At 48.6% G+C, this 17,179-nt stretch overlaps 2 protein-coding genes across 2 annotated transcripts in view; one reads left to right on the forward strand and one right to left on the reverse strand.

Moving 5' to 3' along the window:
• The window catches only part of LOC135917211 (uncharacterized), a 94,886-nt gene that overhangs the window by 31,299 nt on the left and 46,408 nt on the right, over nucleotides 1–17,179 (forward strand). The gene's annotated exons all lie outside the window — the stretch shown is intronic.
• LOC135917207 (endothelin-converting enzyme 2-like) overlaps nucleotides 1–17,179 on the reverse strand; it is a 52,271-nt gene that overhangs the window by 26,051 nt on the left and 9,041 nt on the right. The window contains exon 2 of the mRNA XM_065450728.2: nucleotides 12,539–12,710. Coding sequence (XP_065306800.2) covers nucleotides 12,539–12,710 — 172 coding nt within the window. The remainder of the gene's footprint in view (nucleotides 1–12,538; nucleotides 12,711–17,179) is intronic.

The raw sequence follows: 17,179 nt of genomic DNA on the forward strand, positions 1-17,179 counted from the left end.
ACAAGCATGGTCATTATACGGTTTATTATCGCTTGCTAAGCAGTGATATGAGGTCACGCTACAACAACGCTTGGTAAAGTAGTCTTCGAAGGACGCACTGTCGCCTGTGCCTGTATCTTGGTTTCTCCGCTGGTGCCTCTGCTATCTTTCACACCGGCACTATCGAAGCAAGCTCGAAGCATCCCTGCTGCGCCGGCGCTGGCCACCGTCACCAAGTTCTTGCTTCTTGTGGAGCTCGAACTTGCGCGTGACAGCGGCGCGTGCAATTTAGTGGCTTCGGCGGTCGCTAGGGTTGGGAAGACCTTGCTTGTACCGGCGGAGCAGCTCTTGTTAGACTGCGACTTTAGACTGCGAGTAAGAAAGTTGAACGAAAACGTCGTAACAGCGTTTCAATTTCGAAAGGCTAGGATGTTTCGAAGCAATGCAGAGTACGGGAAGACGTAGCAGAGACACCAGTACTAAATTTGTTTCCGAAGTATGAGGCCTCGCCAGGTCCCTGCATGTCTAGTGGAAACTTAAGGGCCGAGTCATCTATTCGGGAACCAGAACCGGTAGCGTAGATCCACAGAAAGGACTCGCACGTTGCCGATGACAACATGGTGTTCCATCTTAGTTATCAGACATACGCGCCCACGAGCTGAAGTTTCAAAGGAGAACAACATTAGGGCCTGCCGAATCTTCACTTTACTGAAATGGCTGCTCAGCAGCTTTGGGCACTACAAACACGCAGTCGCGTTGGGTAGATCACGCCGTGACTACCCTGTTCCTGCAGCGTCTTTAAAATACTACGCCGACGAACACCGCGAAAACAGCTGCAAATTTTTACAAAAGCCAGCACGCTTTTTTCCTCGAAAGACCCACTCCAACCGCGAGCGAGATGACGTCACAGGCATGGTGCGACCACGTCACGCGCATGCCACCTGCACTGCACAAATGAGTAGCAACAGCTAGAATAATACTAAGATTCCCCGCGAAACGCAAAGCTTGCGGTACCTATTCTGCATGCGCGTCGCACATATAAAAAAGAAATGGAGCCGGGTTGACTAGAATAGAGGAGGAGGTAGGTCATTCAGTCATACTGCGCGTGAAAAGCCGTCGGTCCAATGTACTAAGCTCTGAGACGGTAGGCTACCCTTCGCATCTTATCGCTGTTGTAATGTGGTGGGATCTCGTGAGTTCATGAGAATAAACGGTGGTGTCAAAAGATGCATGCGAGGATGAGAGGCATCGATCAAGAGATGAATGCGCTGACAGCTGCTCCCTTTATTTACCTGCTACAGAAAGAAGTGCAGTTTAGGTGAGGCCAAACGCAGGAATGTGCGTTCCAATCGCTCAAACATCAGCTGACCGACTACCCTGTACTAAACAACTTCCATGAAGACAGGACCACAGAGGGGCACACAGATGCTAGCCAGGTTGGACTCAGAGCAGTACTTGTGCAGCGCGACACCGATGGTGCTGAGCCTGTTGTAGCCTATATGCGAGCCCAAAAGTCCTCCAACGAGCTGGAATTCCTAGCCGTTGTGTGGAAAGGCGACGACAAATTTAGACATTGTGTACTTGGTCGCTAGTTCACGGTGGCAACCGATAATGCAGCAATTTCATGTATGTTCGCAAAGCACCACCTAAAGCATAAGTTCGCACACTGGTTAATCCGACTCCAAGAGCATGACTATCGCGTCCGACATCGCGACCGACATCGCGTCCGACATCGCGCGGTTACTTTGAAAAAAGTGGCGGCGCGTTGTCCCGAAATACTAGCGGGGACTACTCGTCTGGAATGAAGGAAGCCCGGATATTATGTTCACAGAAGCACGTCACAAAGGCTTAACGCCATGGCACTGATGTGGCGGCTACCGTAGCTTCCCTTGCGGACGCGCAAAAGAGCAGCAAATTTGTCATGCTCGACGCAATCCTATATCGTCGTCCATGGAAGAATAATTCGCAAAATAAACACCTTCTGGTCATCCCTTCATCTCTTCGGCTCATGTTCTTCACACCATCCACGACACACCTGAAGGCGACCACGTAGGTCAGCCAGCAACACTGAGAAAAACTAGTGACATTTCGCTACGTGAACCGGGTTACGCGCAAGCATATGGGTACTGTTCTGGAGTTCTTAAGCTATGCTGTCTTGCCTGAACACCCGCATTGTCGCAAGCCGCCTAGCAAGTTCTCCTGTGTACGCCTAGCCCACGCCTTTTGTCAGCCTTTTTCAGCTCGCGCCCGGTGCTTGCCGGCGACTTCTAGGTCAGTCGACTCGCGCTAGGCCAGCCGCCGCTTGCGTTGCCGCTCCGTCCTCCTCGCTCGGCGCCCGGCCTCTTGATCGCCAGATGAACCCGGTACATCCATAGCGCACACAGAGCTCATAGCAACTGCCAGGGGAGGTGGACCCAGCGTGCCTCCGCCTACTGTCCTCCTCTGCGACGTTTCACTCCTTCGTCCTCCCCCCATACGCCGCGTGCTCCTCCGTACATTCCAAAATTGATTATGAACAACGACTGAGGAATATGAAAGAAAGTAAATGGGCTCGTAGAGTATTGAGGTATGTGTAGAGGAAAAAAACACTGATCCACAGCGGAGGAAAAGAACTACGAAACTTACCAACAAGTACGCGGCCTTTAGGGTGAGCAACACAGCAACAAAGAACGTCGAGTGGAAAGTCAGAGGGGCTGAAATAATCTTACCGGTGGCGGCAATGGAAAAGAAACCTGCCATGGGTATCTACTTAAGAGGAAAAAGCGAAATCAGGAAAGAAACAATTTATGATATCTTAAACAAAATCTCATTACTTTTCGAAGCGAGATCAGGATGCCTTATAACACACACCTATAAAACGATATATAAGAACGAAGAAGACGCATGTGCTTGCTGCGGTAAAACTAGGGAAACGATTGAGCATATTTTATTTGAATGTAAAGACATCTGCCCAGCGGTTGATCTACGCAGCACTGTACATGTCCGCAACATGTGCGCAATAGAGATTAGTAAGAGGCGATTGGAAGATTGGTGGAAAAAAAGTAGTGAAACGACAAAAAACGGAGACGTGCAAAAGCAAAGTTCACAATAGGAAGTCAGGCAATTTTGTTGTGGGAGTTCATCGCGTTTTTTTAAAACCTAGGTAGGACATTAAGCAGTATAATAGCAAGAGCTTCGCGGCGCAACCCACCGCCCCGTTCCAAAAGGGAGGCTCATAACATCCATCCATCCATCCATCCATCCATCCATCCATCCATCCATCCATCCATCCCGATGTGCCCTTCCTCTCCTCCTCCAGGCGACCTTCTCCTCCGGCGTTCGCTGCCCTCTCCGAGCTCGCGGTCTCGCCATTTCAGACGCTCGCGCGTAAAAAGTACCGGGGGGCTTCTGCTGGCTCACAACGGGTCTTATGTCTTATGCTCTTATGTCGCTAGCTGCCAAATAAGCTAGTGACATAAGCGGCTTTCAATATGCCCCCAGCCTGAGCTTCTCGAACCCATTCTATCTCCTGCTACTATATTTCACACGGTTGGTATCGACCATGTTGGCCTTCTACCAGCGACAGCGGCTGGCAATCGCTGCATCCTGATTGCTGTTCGCCACCTATTGATATTTGTGAAGGTAGCCGCCGTGCCTTCTCTGGCACCCAGCTACGTCGCAAGATTTTTGAGACCGATTTGGAGTGAGGCATGGTCTTCTAAACAAAATAATATCGGATCGAACACAAATCTTCCGCAGCTCCGAACTCCGTGCCTGCCTACGCCAAGCAAGAGTTGAGTACCACTAAGCCTCGGCGTGCCATCCGCAATCAAGCGGCCTCACAGAGAGGCCTAATCGGACAATTCGAGCACGTTTGGCTCCCTACTGCAGAAACAGTAAGTCCGGAGAAGCAAACTGCGACGAATTTCTCGAGGCTGCTGCTTACTGAGTGAACACTTCGCTACAGAACTCACCTACAACATCGCCTTAGGACATATTCTATGGCCAGCTGCCCCACTTAAACGAACGGTTTTGATACCCCTATCAGATTTAGACGCCCCGCCGCGGGACAGACGTCAAGCCACAAATTAGATGGGAGGCTCGCTAGAGTGCTGCGAGAGCCCAATACACGTTCAAAAGCGTGATTACGACCGTCGGCATCTTATAGCGCAGCAGTACGAGGTAGGAGATGAGGCATGGGTTGAACGAAGTAGTCGGAATTCGGGCAAGAAGCTACGCGCCAAATTAGAGGGTCCCGTTGCGATCACAAAGCGCCTGGCGTAGAGCACTAGGTGTGTTCGCACTCCAGAACAACAGGGAAGCTTGGACACAAGAACAACTACGTTGCCGTCCACTTGTTTAGTCTCAAGAAAAGGATCCATCGGGAAATCTGACGTGTTGTACGCCGAGAGTTTCAAAAACGCAGTCTGGTCGAGTGTAATGAGTGGCCGGTAACACGGTACAAGGAAAGTCAAGGAGGAACTAAGGAACTAATCCAATGCCTCCAAGAGAGCACAAGGCCGGCGCACTTCTGTCCGTGACATCATGCTACCATGCCCGACTGCCATAGAATCTAATGGGGGCGCTCCCGAGTTAGCCGCGGTTAGTGTTCCTGTACATGCTCCCGCAGGGAGCAGAGTTGCGCATAACTTTTCCGGCGCCGCTCGTACCGCTATTCGCCGAGCGCTACCACGGGGTGTAAAACGACGTCAGATGTTCAAATGTGCCACTGCAAAGCCAACTTTACGGGCGCGACGCCGACTCGTTTCCGTCAGTGTCATCAACACTGCAATCAGCGGGCCGTCGAGCGTGCGTTGCATTAATCGGCTCCGGGATGCAGGTACGGGATTCGACGACATTAAGTTAAGGACTTTGGTGAAGTGATACGGAACACATCATATTGACGTTTGTATTCCAGTATGACGGGGTGCAGCGCACAAAACTGCACAAACCGCACGGAAGGTGGCAAAGCTTTTTACGCGGTGGCTCGCTGACGTACAGACGTGCGCCGGACACTATGGCTACTGCATGTGGGCCGAGACCGGCTGGCTTCAAAAGGGATCAGGATCACATTATATCACCCGCTGTTTTCACAAGTTGTACAGCACCCCGTACCAGGCGGACCCATCCCTTAAACCTTGTTCCCCTTAAACCATCCCTGGATTGTTTTAGGTTTTCCTTCTTCGCCCACACCATTGAACTTTGCAATAACCTTGAAGCGTCCTTGCGTGAATTGCCTCTTGATCAATTTGTTATTCAACTACCCAATTACATATGTTAACTCTTCTTTGTTTTCAACAATTATGTACCCACTCCTGCTTTGTCTTGCTTGTGCAAGATAGCAGTATTTGTAACTAACTAAATAAATCAATTAATGCGAGGTGCGTTCGCCGTTTTTACATGGGTGAGTTTCGCTTGTTTACACTGAAGCAGCATTTATCTCGAGCAGCAGCTCTGCTAATGCTGAAATGCGTACGCCTGGCATGAAAGGCTGTTCACTTGAACGATCTTTGGTCTATATGTGCTGCGCGCCACAGACGCGGGACAAAAATGAACGACACGACTTTGTCGCGCTGCACATATACGCTAAGAATGCTAACTCACCAACTCACCCAATTCGCTGTGTTGCTTGTACGATTGTTCTGACTATGCGGGTCTACAACAGTGTGCTCAAAGCAGAGCAAATACTATAGCAGATACATTTCGCCGGCTGCACCCGGGTTTTTCGCTCCTCTGTTTATTTTTTAAATTCTTGTCGGCGTTCTCATTTTTTTATGTAACATTAATTGATGTGCTAGTGTTCAGTGTCTTGTGGTAGGCGAAAACATCGTGCGCTCCCGCTAATGAGACAGGTGTCATGGCTTCAGCATTTACCATCCGCAATATCTTGCTTGTTCGATCGGCCTTAGTGGACGTGAAGATTCTAAAATTATTTTTATATGTTAAATAAGCGCTGTATTATAGTAAATTAACCTGAGTAGAATGAAGAGATAAAAAAATGTGTTGTCATATTACAGTCTGCAATGTGGGAATAATTAATTACTTTACAAGTTTGCCATCTTACGTGATTAGTGCAATAGAAATAATCTGTTGTTATTCTTAATAGCTGGTTCTCTTGCCAGTGTCTGAGTTCTCCGCCCCAAGTCTGCAAGAACCAGTACTCTTCCCCTGCTACCACCAGCCATTGCTGATCCATTCCCTTGTACGAAATAAATTTGATCTAGAAGCTTGTGCATCTTGAATCTTTTTCTGCTTGCAGATTTAGTGCTACGGAGGAGCTGTTTAGTTTGCGGTATGAATGAATCGTAAGAATAAGCTTTGCATAATATGTGCCATGCGAACAGTTCAAATGCATTTTAATCTACGCGCCCGCCTCGCATATATCGAAAATGTGCAGCTGCTGTGAACGACGTTATTGATGAATGACGGTCACTGTTAACGGCCACTGACATAACTGCAGGCACGGTAGTTCGCTTGGCGACGATCATTCATCGGCAGGTTTCGGCCGCCGAAATGCGCTCACATAGTTATCAACCTTACGTATGTGAAGCTTTCTTTAAAGACCCTTTAAAACATATCGTGCTTTCCGGCCTTGGTGAGAAAACTTCATATGCAGGATGAAAAACATTGCACCACGTTTTGTTGCAAGGTAATGCGCGTTCGCTCGCGAACTTTTGAGCTGCTCAAGCCATGGGCGTAGTCAGGATTTTATTTCGGGGGATCGAGGGAGGTCCTACCCCTCTATACGCATGTTCGTGCGTGTGTTTGTACGTGTCCGTGCATATATGTACAGACCACGGTGTAAGAGTAGGATAGGTGAGCGAACGGAAAGGGAGAGGTACCGCTCCGCGCCGGGAGGATAGTGCAGTAGTTAGCCGGCAGTTCAAGAGAGGGCGCACCAAACTGTGGCCCGCTAGGGAGCTTCAGTGGTAACGTTGCTTCAGTGCGCACGTGCGCCCTTCGTATTAGACAGTTTTAGTTTAGCGTACGCAACTATAGCGTACGCTATACGCTATAAAATAGCGTACGCTAAGCAGCGCACATTCTACAATTTTAGTTGGCCGACGATATCTTCGGATCTCTGAGGCCATATTCCGTCGTTGCGGCTATTTCGCGCCTGTAGCGATAGGTGGCGCTGACATCCTGAACGTTTCTTCCGTTAGGCTTCGACTCGTTCGAAACGAGAAGCGATCTCGAAAACACCACGAAGTTATCCATAATACTCTGTCATCGAAGCGGCCTGAGACTAAGCGAAAGCCGTTTACACAGTCATTTGCTACGAACGAAGCGCATTTTACAAAAGCAACGCCAAATTCAATTCGAAGCGGGCAGCCGGGATCGCCGCCATGTTTCCCGCAAACTCCGCAAACCCCGCAAAAACGCTCACGCTAACTCGTTTGCGTTGCGTACGCCCGCTATACCCGCTATTTCGTTTAGCGTTCAGCGCATGCGCAGTGACGACCCGCTATTTTTTAGCGTACGCAATGGAATAGCGTACGCTATACTAAAACTGTCTATTGCCCGCGTAGCGGCTGTTAGGCGCCTCTTCCCGTCCGGATGTCGCCTTTGTGTGGGTCGTGTTTGTTGCTGATCCACTGATGACATGGGGAAGTGCTTCGTGCCGTTTTGTAAGACAGGCTACAAGTCTTGTGCGGAAAAGTTATCACTTTTCAAGCCACCGAATGACGACGCCAGGTTGGAGGCATGGAGAAGAGCAATCCCGCGCAAAGATCGCGTGCTGCAGCGGACGGACCGTGTGTGTGAGAAACATTTTGCTCCTCATTTTATTCTAAAAACGTGGTCCTCTGAAATAGATGGTCACGTTCTGATGTCAGGGAATAGAAGAGCCGGCCTAACAAAGGACGCTGTGCCTTCAATTTTCGAAGGAGCACCGAGTTACCTTACCAAGAAGATCAATAGTCCTAGAAAAAGAGTGAAGCGGATAGAGAAACCTGCAGCAACTTCTGTGCGTCCCCCGAATTACACCAGCATATCTGAGGGTTCATCATATGGTGTGGAAGCGTGCAAGACCGCAGCCACAAGCCACGAAGAGGAAAACAGCGATGGCATTGAAGCTTTAAACCACTCTTCATTCGAGTACTTATTCGACTTCGCAGCGAACATGTGCTTACCAAGGTCATCGTGGGCAGTACATCGGATCGATGAAGAGGGGATCAAAGGCGTTCTGGTCATTGATGCTCGCATAGTGTACAGTGACGGAAGCTGCTGTATATTTAATAAGAAGTCTTTGCACGTAAACTCAGACATGGCGGTCCAAGCCTACATTTTCGACAGGCCAGTCGACTGCACAGCAATAGGAATCAGCCCGTCTGTCTCAACAACATCTGAACTTGAGAGCATGGTAAGAACTTTTGACAATGCGAACGTTTGCTGCGGCGGACCAAGTTTAAAAAGCTTTTCGTCTGTGCTGCCAGAATGTGCTTATGTGGACAACGAAAAAAGTGGAGACATAACAAATGCCCGTTATTATTACCTGCAGGTGGCATATGTCGGCCATGCAGTGGCCTCCACAAAACACTGCAATTGCATGCTGATCGCCAAATGGCAAGGGCAAAACAAAAGGTACCGCTTCAACGGATCAGGCTTTCTGCTGTGAGGAAAGGTGTACCGTCAGCCCAACTTGAAAGAATCAACGCATTGCGCCATGCAAAAGCTACTGTACTGCGGTCTCGAGCACGACTTTTAGCACGAAACAAATTACTTATGAATCAGCTGAAAAACTGCCAGCAAGAATTCGCAAAAGTGAAAGAGGAAGGGCTCGCAGAGAAGCTAGAAAGTGTTGATTTACCTGCAGCACAGTTGCTTCTTGTAAAGGAGTGCATTGCTGCAGCTAAATGCACGACGAAGCAGAACAGAAGGTACACTGACGACTGGCTGCTGCTGTGCCTTTTGCTAAACATCCGAAGCCCTGCGGCATACTCTTTTCTGCGCAGCAATGCCATATTACCTCTGCCATGCGTTTCCACTATCAGGAAGTACATCAGCCTAGTGGGGCTGAAGTGTGGTTTGGACGAAGCGTTTTTTAAGGCCCTTAAAATGAAAGTTGCCCCGAAACCAGCATTTCAACGAAGAGGGATCCTCATTCTTGACGAGATTCAAGTTAGAAAGGAGATCACGGTGAACTCACGAACACTGACATATGCCGGGCTTGTTGACTTTGGTGAGAATAACAGCCAAAGCAATGAGCTGGCTGATCACGGGCTCGTTTTCGCCTTCGCACCGTTCGGAGAAAAATACTTGCAGCCAGTGGCTGTGTTTGCCTCCAAAGGACCTACGAAATGGACGCTCCTAGCACAGCTACTGCTTCAATGCATTGTACACTTAGAAGAAGCGGGCCTTTTAGTTGATGGTGTTGTTTGTGATGGCGCCTCTACTAATAGAGCAATATGTGGAGACAGCTTTGAATCAGCGGTGCTCTGGGGCATGTTGTAAATGCCTTTGAGCACCCACTGGATACATCACGAAAGGTGCATGCGTTCGCAGACGCCCCTCATCTCTTCAAGTGCATACGCAATCGTCTGTATGACAAAAAAGTGTTGAAGAAAGGCGGAAAGTTCATTAAATGGTCTTGCTACGACGCCCTGTTTGTAGCAGACACCAAAAACGCAACTGAGCTGAGAGTATGCCCAAAATTGACGTACAACCATGTTAATCCTTCTAACATGCTTAAAATGTGAGTGAAATTGGCAACCCAAATTTTCAGCAATTCCGTAGCAAAAGGAATTTTGTTTTACGAACGTAGAGGAGCACCTCGGCTGGTTGATGTCGAACCGACCGTTGAGTTCACAATCTTTATGAACAACTTATTTGATGCCCTGAACCGGCGGTTTCCAGGAGAAGGTCTGACTATAGACTGCAATGATTTTAAAGTTCTTGAGAGAGCCTCTGATTGGCTTGACGAATGGGAGGAAGAAGTTACAAAAGGAGAAATTCCTCAAGATCTCTTCCTAAGCCGGTCAACTGCGGAAGGATTAAGGGTGACGCTCAAATCTGCTCATGAGCTGTCAATCTTCCTGTTGAAAAAGTGCGATTTCAGGTATGTCCTGACCGGAAAAATGAATCAGGACCCGTTGGAATGTTTTTTTGGTGTGATTCGACAAGCGGGTGGCCAAAACGAACATCCAACTTTCCCAACGTTCTTGCAACTGTACCGTATGCTGTCGCTTTACTCCCTCCTGAAGCCACCGCGGTTTGGTAACTGTTCAGCTTCCGAGAAAGAACAGTACGGCGTTGTGACCTTGGCTGACTTAAAGAACGCATATAACAGCTCGGCATCGAAGGAACTGAACAAGCTGGACCAGCTGAAAGAGCGGCTCGACGGCCTAATCGACGAAGGGAGCTGGGAGTGCGATGAAGTGTTTGAGTATGATAATAACGATGCAAGTGTTGTTGAGTGTATAATTTATTATGTTACAGGGTTTGTATCCAGGAAAATTTTCAATCAGACCTCCTGCACTACGTGCAAGAAAGCACTGGAGGGTCAGAAAGGCTCGTCAAAGGTGCCCGAAGCTGAGCTTGTTAATTGCAAAACAAGGGGCAGACTCACGCACCCTAACATGCACCTCTATCGGCTTTTTATGGAAGCTGAAGAACATTTCTCTAAATACGCAAATCTGGGAGATGCCTACGACAAAACAATTGATGCTGTACTAGAGAAGTTCACTTTCACTTTCCCTTGTACTATCCACAGGGAGGACATTCTCGCCAAGCTACTCCATTATTATATAAGCCTTCGTATGCGTCAATACTGCCGTCAGTTGAAGCGCAAGCACGTTGAAAAAGGCCAGGACTTGCGTAAAATGTCCAAACTTGTGTGACCACAAGGAGCCGAGCTGAGTGTACTGTTTGTTGTTTTGATTGTATGCACAACAGTCGAATTTAGGTGTTCCGTGCGTAATAGTTTTGCAGTGACTAATTTTTGCTTCATGTGTGAAATAAACACATAAGTTTCTACCTGGGTTGTAAATTTTTCTGAGCTACGGAAAACACCCACTATCATCCTCACAGAAATCGCATGCAGTTCTCGCGTAACAGAACTAAGGCATGCGTTCAGCCGCTTTCACACACAGATATTCATTTATTTCCCCATCGGAGGGCCGTAGCCGCTGGATTCTCAAACACGACTGGTAACTTGATGCGCCCTTCATCTCATTCTTTAGTGAGAAGTAAACGCTGTCTATGTTATAACTGAGAAAAATTGCAAACTATGTAATATTGGCTTGCTTGGTTCCCGCTCCACCAAAGCTTCTTCGTAGCGTTATCTGTCGCCTTGCGCGAGCGTCGTTAAAGGGGCTTTACGCTCGGCCTGATCTGGGGACAACTTTTTCAGAGTTAACGATGATTCACAGTATAACAAACGCCTAAAAAATCAGCTGATGACCGCAAGTTTCCCGGAGCTGCATACGGAGACGCTGTGCTAGAGCCACGAACCGCGCCGCTACGGGCACAAGTTGGAAGCGCCATCTGTCGAGCGAGAAGGAAGCACAACAGTATAGTCCGAGGGCTGGCGGCGGCGTTCGCTCACCTAAGCTGTCTTTCACCGTGGTACAGACTAAAGATTTTGGGGAGTTGATACCCTACCCCCTTCGGCTACGTCAATGGTTCGAGCGTAGCCTGCATTAAAAAAGTGCCATCTTGCTCAGCGCTTGCTAACAATTGCTGCATGTAGCTCGCGACCAGCAGACAAAAAAGCGAATGGAACACCGCGCGGCATTTGCCTCTTCCGCGCGCGAGGAGTGGTTTCACTGCAGAGCTGGAACATAAAGCGGACCTATGCGCAACTCTGCTCCCCGTGGGAGTATATACAGGGACACCAGCCGCGGTGATTTTGACGTCATCGCTTTAGTCAAACCGGGCTCGACAATGGAAATTTCGGTCCAAGTAGCTTGACGTCGTTAAGCAGCGTGCAATGGCCCGCTATCTAGACGGCGTTGGCTGGGCAGGCCATGTAATGCGTAGGACAGATAACGGGTCGTCTATGAGAGTTACGCCATAACAGGTGCCATGGGAAGGGAACTGCAGTCGAGGACGGCAGAGTTAGGCGATGTGATGAATAGAAATAGTTTGTCGGCACCAGATGGGGTCAAATGGCGGTAGACAGGAGTAATTAGAGACCTTTGTTCTGCATGGGCATAAATACGATGATGATGATGATGATCATGATCATGATGATGAACAAGTTTATGAGGCATCTGTCGGAAAAATTCTCTGCGCACGAAATGAAAGCGAAGACACATGAGGGTTCGCGGTCGTTAGTCTCATTTACAGCTCGCATTCACCATTTTTACAGCTCAATGGAATTAGCTGTACAATATTTTTGAAGTATAAGGTCGACCTCATGAAGACTACATTATTCCCCGACCAAATGACAATCACGGTGATGGTCATGAAATTGGACCGCTTTCTGAAAGCAGCCGCTCTCGGGCATAATTTTTTTTTCTATCTGCCGGAGTTTTCGTATACTATAACCAACTGACAAGCGAAATCATTATAGCTAAGTGGCATGTGAAATCAAACTATGTACGAAGAATGACGCCGCGCATATGAGCGCAGTTCTTACCTCTGGCTGCAGCGTTGCTGACGGCATGGCCATGGTCGCGTCCTCCTGTGTGCGGGAGGGCTTGATTCGGACGAAGTCGAGCTGTGAGAGCGACCTGTTGGCACGTTTCTTGGGGGCACTCGTTGTTGTCTTACGTGAAGGGTCCGGCGGGGCTGCCACGTTACCCTTTAATCTGCTCACCACGAAAAAAAAAATAGAGGGAGTGACGTTTAGCAGACGTGTGGACTCGTCAAAAAGTAATAATTAGGCTTTTACGTGCCAGACTCGCGATATGATTATGAGGTATGCCGTAGTGGGAAATTGCGGATTAATTTTGGCCACCTGTTGCTCTTTGGCGCGCACACAGTACATGGCACGTGAGCGTTTTCTCAAGAGCGCATTGCACTTTGGAGACAGCATTCCGCCACCTTTGGAATGCCGCCGCCGCGATCGAACCCAGTACGCCGAGCTCAGCAGCAGTGGCGTGGCACGAAATTTTTTCTTCGAGGGGGAAGGGGGGGGGGGAGCCTGGGAAGGTTGCATGCTAAAATTTTGAAAAAGGGAAGCCAGGAGAGCACGTGCCTGGTGTCCAGACAAAATAAAAAAAATGGCTGTGGCTTAGCTAAGGTTAAGCCCAGGATGCGAAGCATACTAGCCTTTATTTTAACGCGACAGCGTTAAGGAGCTCGTGTCGCAGAAAAGCCGGTGTCGTCGGCGTCGGCTCAGGCGTGCGGCGCTTGCTCAGGCGCACATTTCCTTGTCGCGCCGAACGCTGCGTTGCTCGACGCTCACCGCGTCCGATGCGGGGGGCGACGCCGCGAGCGACGGCGCGAGTTGGAGCCCCGTTTCTCCTTTGTCGTGACGTCACGGTGTCACGTGGTATTGAAGGCGACACCGCCGCGCCTGAGGAGCTGGGTTGAGCTCTCGAGCGACGGCGCAAGTTGGAGCCCCGTTTCTCCTCTGTCGTGACGTCACGGTGTCACGTGGTATTGAAGGCGACACCGCCGCGCCTGAGGAGCTGGGTTGAGCTCTAGTAATATGCTTCGCATAAAAAAGTATGGCACTGAAAGAAGAATATGACGAAGCACAAAGTTCGCTTGAAACGGATCTCTAGGGAAATGAAGAAACATTTATGCGTAGGAGTGATCTCCTTGTAGTATATTCATGCTTGCGTGTCATTTATAGGCCCCGTGAGAAGAAAATAAAATAACTTTATCTAGTTACAGAAAGGAGGTAGCTAGAGTTTTATCAAGAAACTAACAACCAAGGCAAGTGTGCAATAAGTACATTGTCAAAGCGCGACTGCGAGAACAAGCATTGAATTGCAGTGTAATGGGTGTCTCGTGTTTTTGCATCAGCGATGTGTTCTTCTATTTTCTTTCTTTCTTTTTCTTTTTTCATTCAGTTCGTTTCGCACATCGCAAGAAACGCACGCGTTGTAACTGACCCGCAAATCCATATGCGCGGTTAATTTGAATCCGACAACCCGGTGCGAGGCACGCCATGGTCAGCCACGGCCTGACGGTACTCTCTACGCGCGCTCGGAAGGTCCAGCCGGGATATGGTTTGGCGTATGACCTAGAGGAACGAATTGGTCCAGGCAGCATGGCGTCAGGCATCCTAAGGTAACCTCCTTTGACGCCGTCTCTCCTCTTCGAGGCAAGTATGTGCGTCCTGACTGTTGAGAAACAGGATCTATGAACGTTTTTCGGACTTTTCAAGGTATATTAGGGCAGCTCCGAGGGCCGTACAAATGGCTACGAGATGCGACAGCGACGCCAGCGGCATTAAACTTACGTCTGTGATGGAAGCAACGCTGCAGGACAAGATAAAGGCCGGAACAAAATAAGCACCGTTCCTTAGCTTTGCCGCTTGTTTTGCGTACGCGCTTCAGTCAAAACGGTGCCGCACCCGACTACCTCCAAACGTAGACCGGCTAGTAAGCTTTCGCCGCAACAGCGCTGGAATCTATGAGAAAACATAGTTATCTGCATGCTCATAAATTAGTGCGCGCAGCAGTGAGCTGGCACCGCGATCAACCTGTAAAGAAAGCACCAACCGCGATCATCCGAAAGCATAATGCGAAAACGTGACCCCCTCCCGCTGTATCAGAAAACCTCGCGTCCCTTATTCGGCAGATCTAGCGAAACTATACAGTCGGCTTTCAGAGGAACTTTCTCATAGAGTTTCCCACTGAAGTTGCTATAGAGCAAAATCTGGCATTCCGATCATTCAAGCTGTACCATAGGAATGACGAGTAGGCGATGTGTCTCAAACAGCTATAGCATTCGGGGACGAACACATCTGGTACCTCGGTTGCGCGAGAGAAAGCAACGTTAGGGATAAAGCCCAGAGTGTACGAAAACGAGCGAAAAAGCCGAGCCATAGAAATCAATTCGGTTCATTAAAAGAAGCATGCGCTTGGCGGCGCATATTTGTTTCAGTGTGGATAGTTCGGCGGGCGCGTCACTAGACTCCTTGCAGAGTTAGTATAGGCGAGATAAAAATAAGTGGGCGGTTCCCACGCACATTTGGACATCGCTGGAGGAGCGAAGCTTTTTGCGATGTTTACTGACATACGTACTGGCTTCTTGTAGCTCAATGCTCCCCTCTCAGTGCACACGCTGGCCCTATTTTGTTCACTTCAATTCTCCTCACTCTGCTGCTTCCGTTACCGACTTCTTCAGTAGTGCGTAGCCAGCGTCTTCACTTTTCTGTTTCCGACTTCGTCACTTTTTGCATCTGGATCTGCTTGCCTATTTAGGCATCTACGCAGTGGTGGGTACTTACTAGGGGGATTGGTAAACAATGTTCGCATACCTAATTTCACATGACGAGTTGCGCATGTCCAGTGACCCAAGTTGTATGCTTGGACACGCTGCCAGTGGCAGATGCCCAGCTGCGCGTACTCAGTCGCCAAACTCGTATGTTTGGGCACGTACTCGGCGGCCGACATGCGATCAGTCAATTTGTATATTCGGCAATACTGCACAATCCAGCAGCGGGCACTGACAAAGTGCGTAAAGTAGGCAAAGCAAGCTTCGCTTTAAAATTCTGATAAGAATTAGCGAGAGAGAGAGAATGAAAGGATGCATCGAAAGCCAGTGAGTTTAACCAGAGGTAGTTCCGGTAGGCTAAACATTCCGGTTGGTGGATAAGCATTAGACCGTTTGAAAGCAGAAATACAGGAAGTAGAACAGGGAAACTGTATGGAACACGGTGGACACTTTCGCCGTAATTTGAGCTTGAGGGCTCAAAAGTAATTTTGTTTTATCTCCTGAGTGGCTCGGCTTGCCAAGTTTACCTTCTCGCGTTTCGTCTGTGTGTTTTATCGAGGGGAGGTATACGGTAACTGTGGCAATCAGAAGGTTCATCTTGAAATTTCTTGAAATCAGAACTAGAACACCGGTGCTCCCTAAGTGGTAGCTCCGCGGCTACGGCGTTCAGCTGTTGAGCACGAGGTCGCCGGTTGGATTCCCGAACCGCGGCGGAGGTATTTTCAAAAGAGCCAAATGGAAAAACGCTCGCGTACTTAGTTTAAGTGCACGGTAAAGAACCGTGCAGCTGGTCAAAATATACCTGAGCGTCACCTTCAACGACATGGTTCATAACTTACCATTCATTTTGGGGACGTTAAACCACGAACTTTTACTTTAAAGGACTGGTGTTTCGCTTCGAAGTCGTACACGTGGCAAGAGATGATACCAGGGAGGCTGTCTGTGTCAGGTTTATCAGAATGACTGCGCGGAACAGCGGTTCGTGGAAGGAAGAGCATTGAGGACGTAAGTGAACTATCCAATAGAACGTCGTTCCCAAGTGAATGCCATAGAATGTTTGCATAAACACCGCAGAAAACAACAGATAAATGTGGCAAGCCACACTACCGCTGGAGTGGTGACCGAGGGGGAAGTACAATAGAGTGAATGAAAGGAAAGTTAGCCAGTATAAATACCGGTTAGCTACCCTGTGCGGGGGAAACGAATTAAGGGAGTGGAAGGTGATAGAAAGTGAGTAAAGTTTGAGTTGTAGTGAATATGCTGTACAAGTACGAGGGCGCTAGGGCAAAATTATTTTTTTCTTTTTTTGCAATAGAACCGCCGAGCACAAACAAACAAGATTGTGAGCGTATCTAATCTAGACATTTTCATTAAAATTGAAAGAAAGCCAAAAGAACATTGTGTTTTTTTTTGGCTCGTGTACCAATTACGGACACCTATTGGGGGTGTGCCATCGCGCGCCTGCAGAGATTTGCGCGAAAGCATAGCTTTTGTACGATGCACTGTGGCAGTGCTGCCTTCTGCATTGCGCCATGGGTAATGTCACGCTAGAACAAAATAATCCACAATGAAGTGAGAGATGAAAAATATGAGACGCAGAGTGTCATAGTGTCTTCTTTTGTTAGTAGCAGCCCCAAGCAATGCTGCAGTTTTAGTGGATCCTGCTTCTTGATAAAGCAGATTTCTAGCTTCAACCTCCCCCACCCCCTTATTTCTTCTTTCTATTGGGGCGAAATTACTTGCAATTGATAGCAGATTTTTTAATGGTTTTCAAATTAAATTTCGTGCTGATTATGTTTTAGAGGACTCTCAACAACATATACAGCGTTCTACAGGAGACGGAGGCTTGTTTTAGAGCAACCTTCGGCTCTCGCGGAAGGACAGC

The sequence above is a fragment of the Dermacentor albipictus genome, chromosome 7 (assembly GCF_038994185.2).
Source record: "Dermacentor albipictus isolate Rhodes 1998 colony chromosome 7, USDA_Dalb.pri_finalv2, whole genome shotgun sequence".
Lineage (NCBI taxonomy): Eukaryota > Metazoa > Arthropoda > Arachnida > Ixodida > Ixodidae > Dermacentor > Dermacentor albipictus.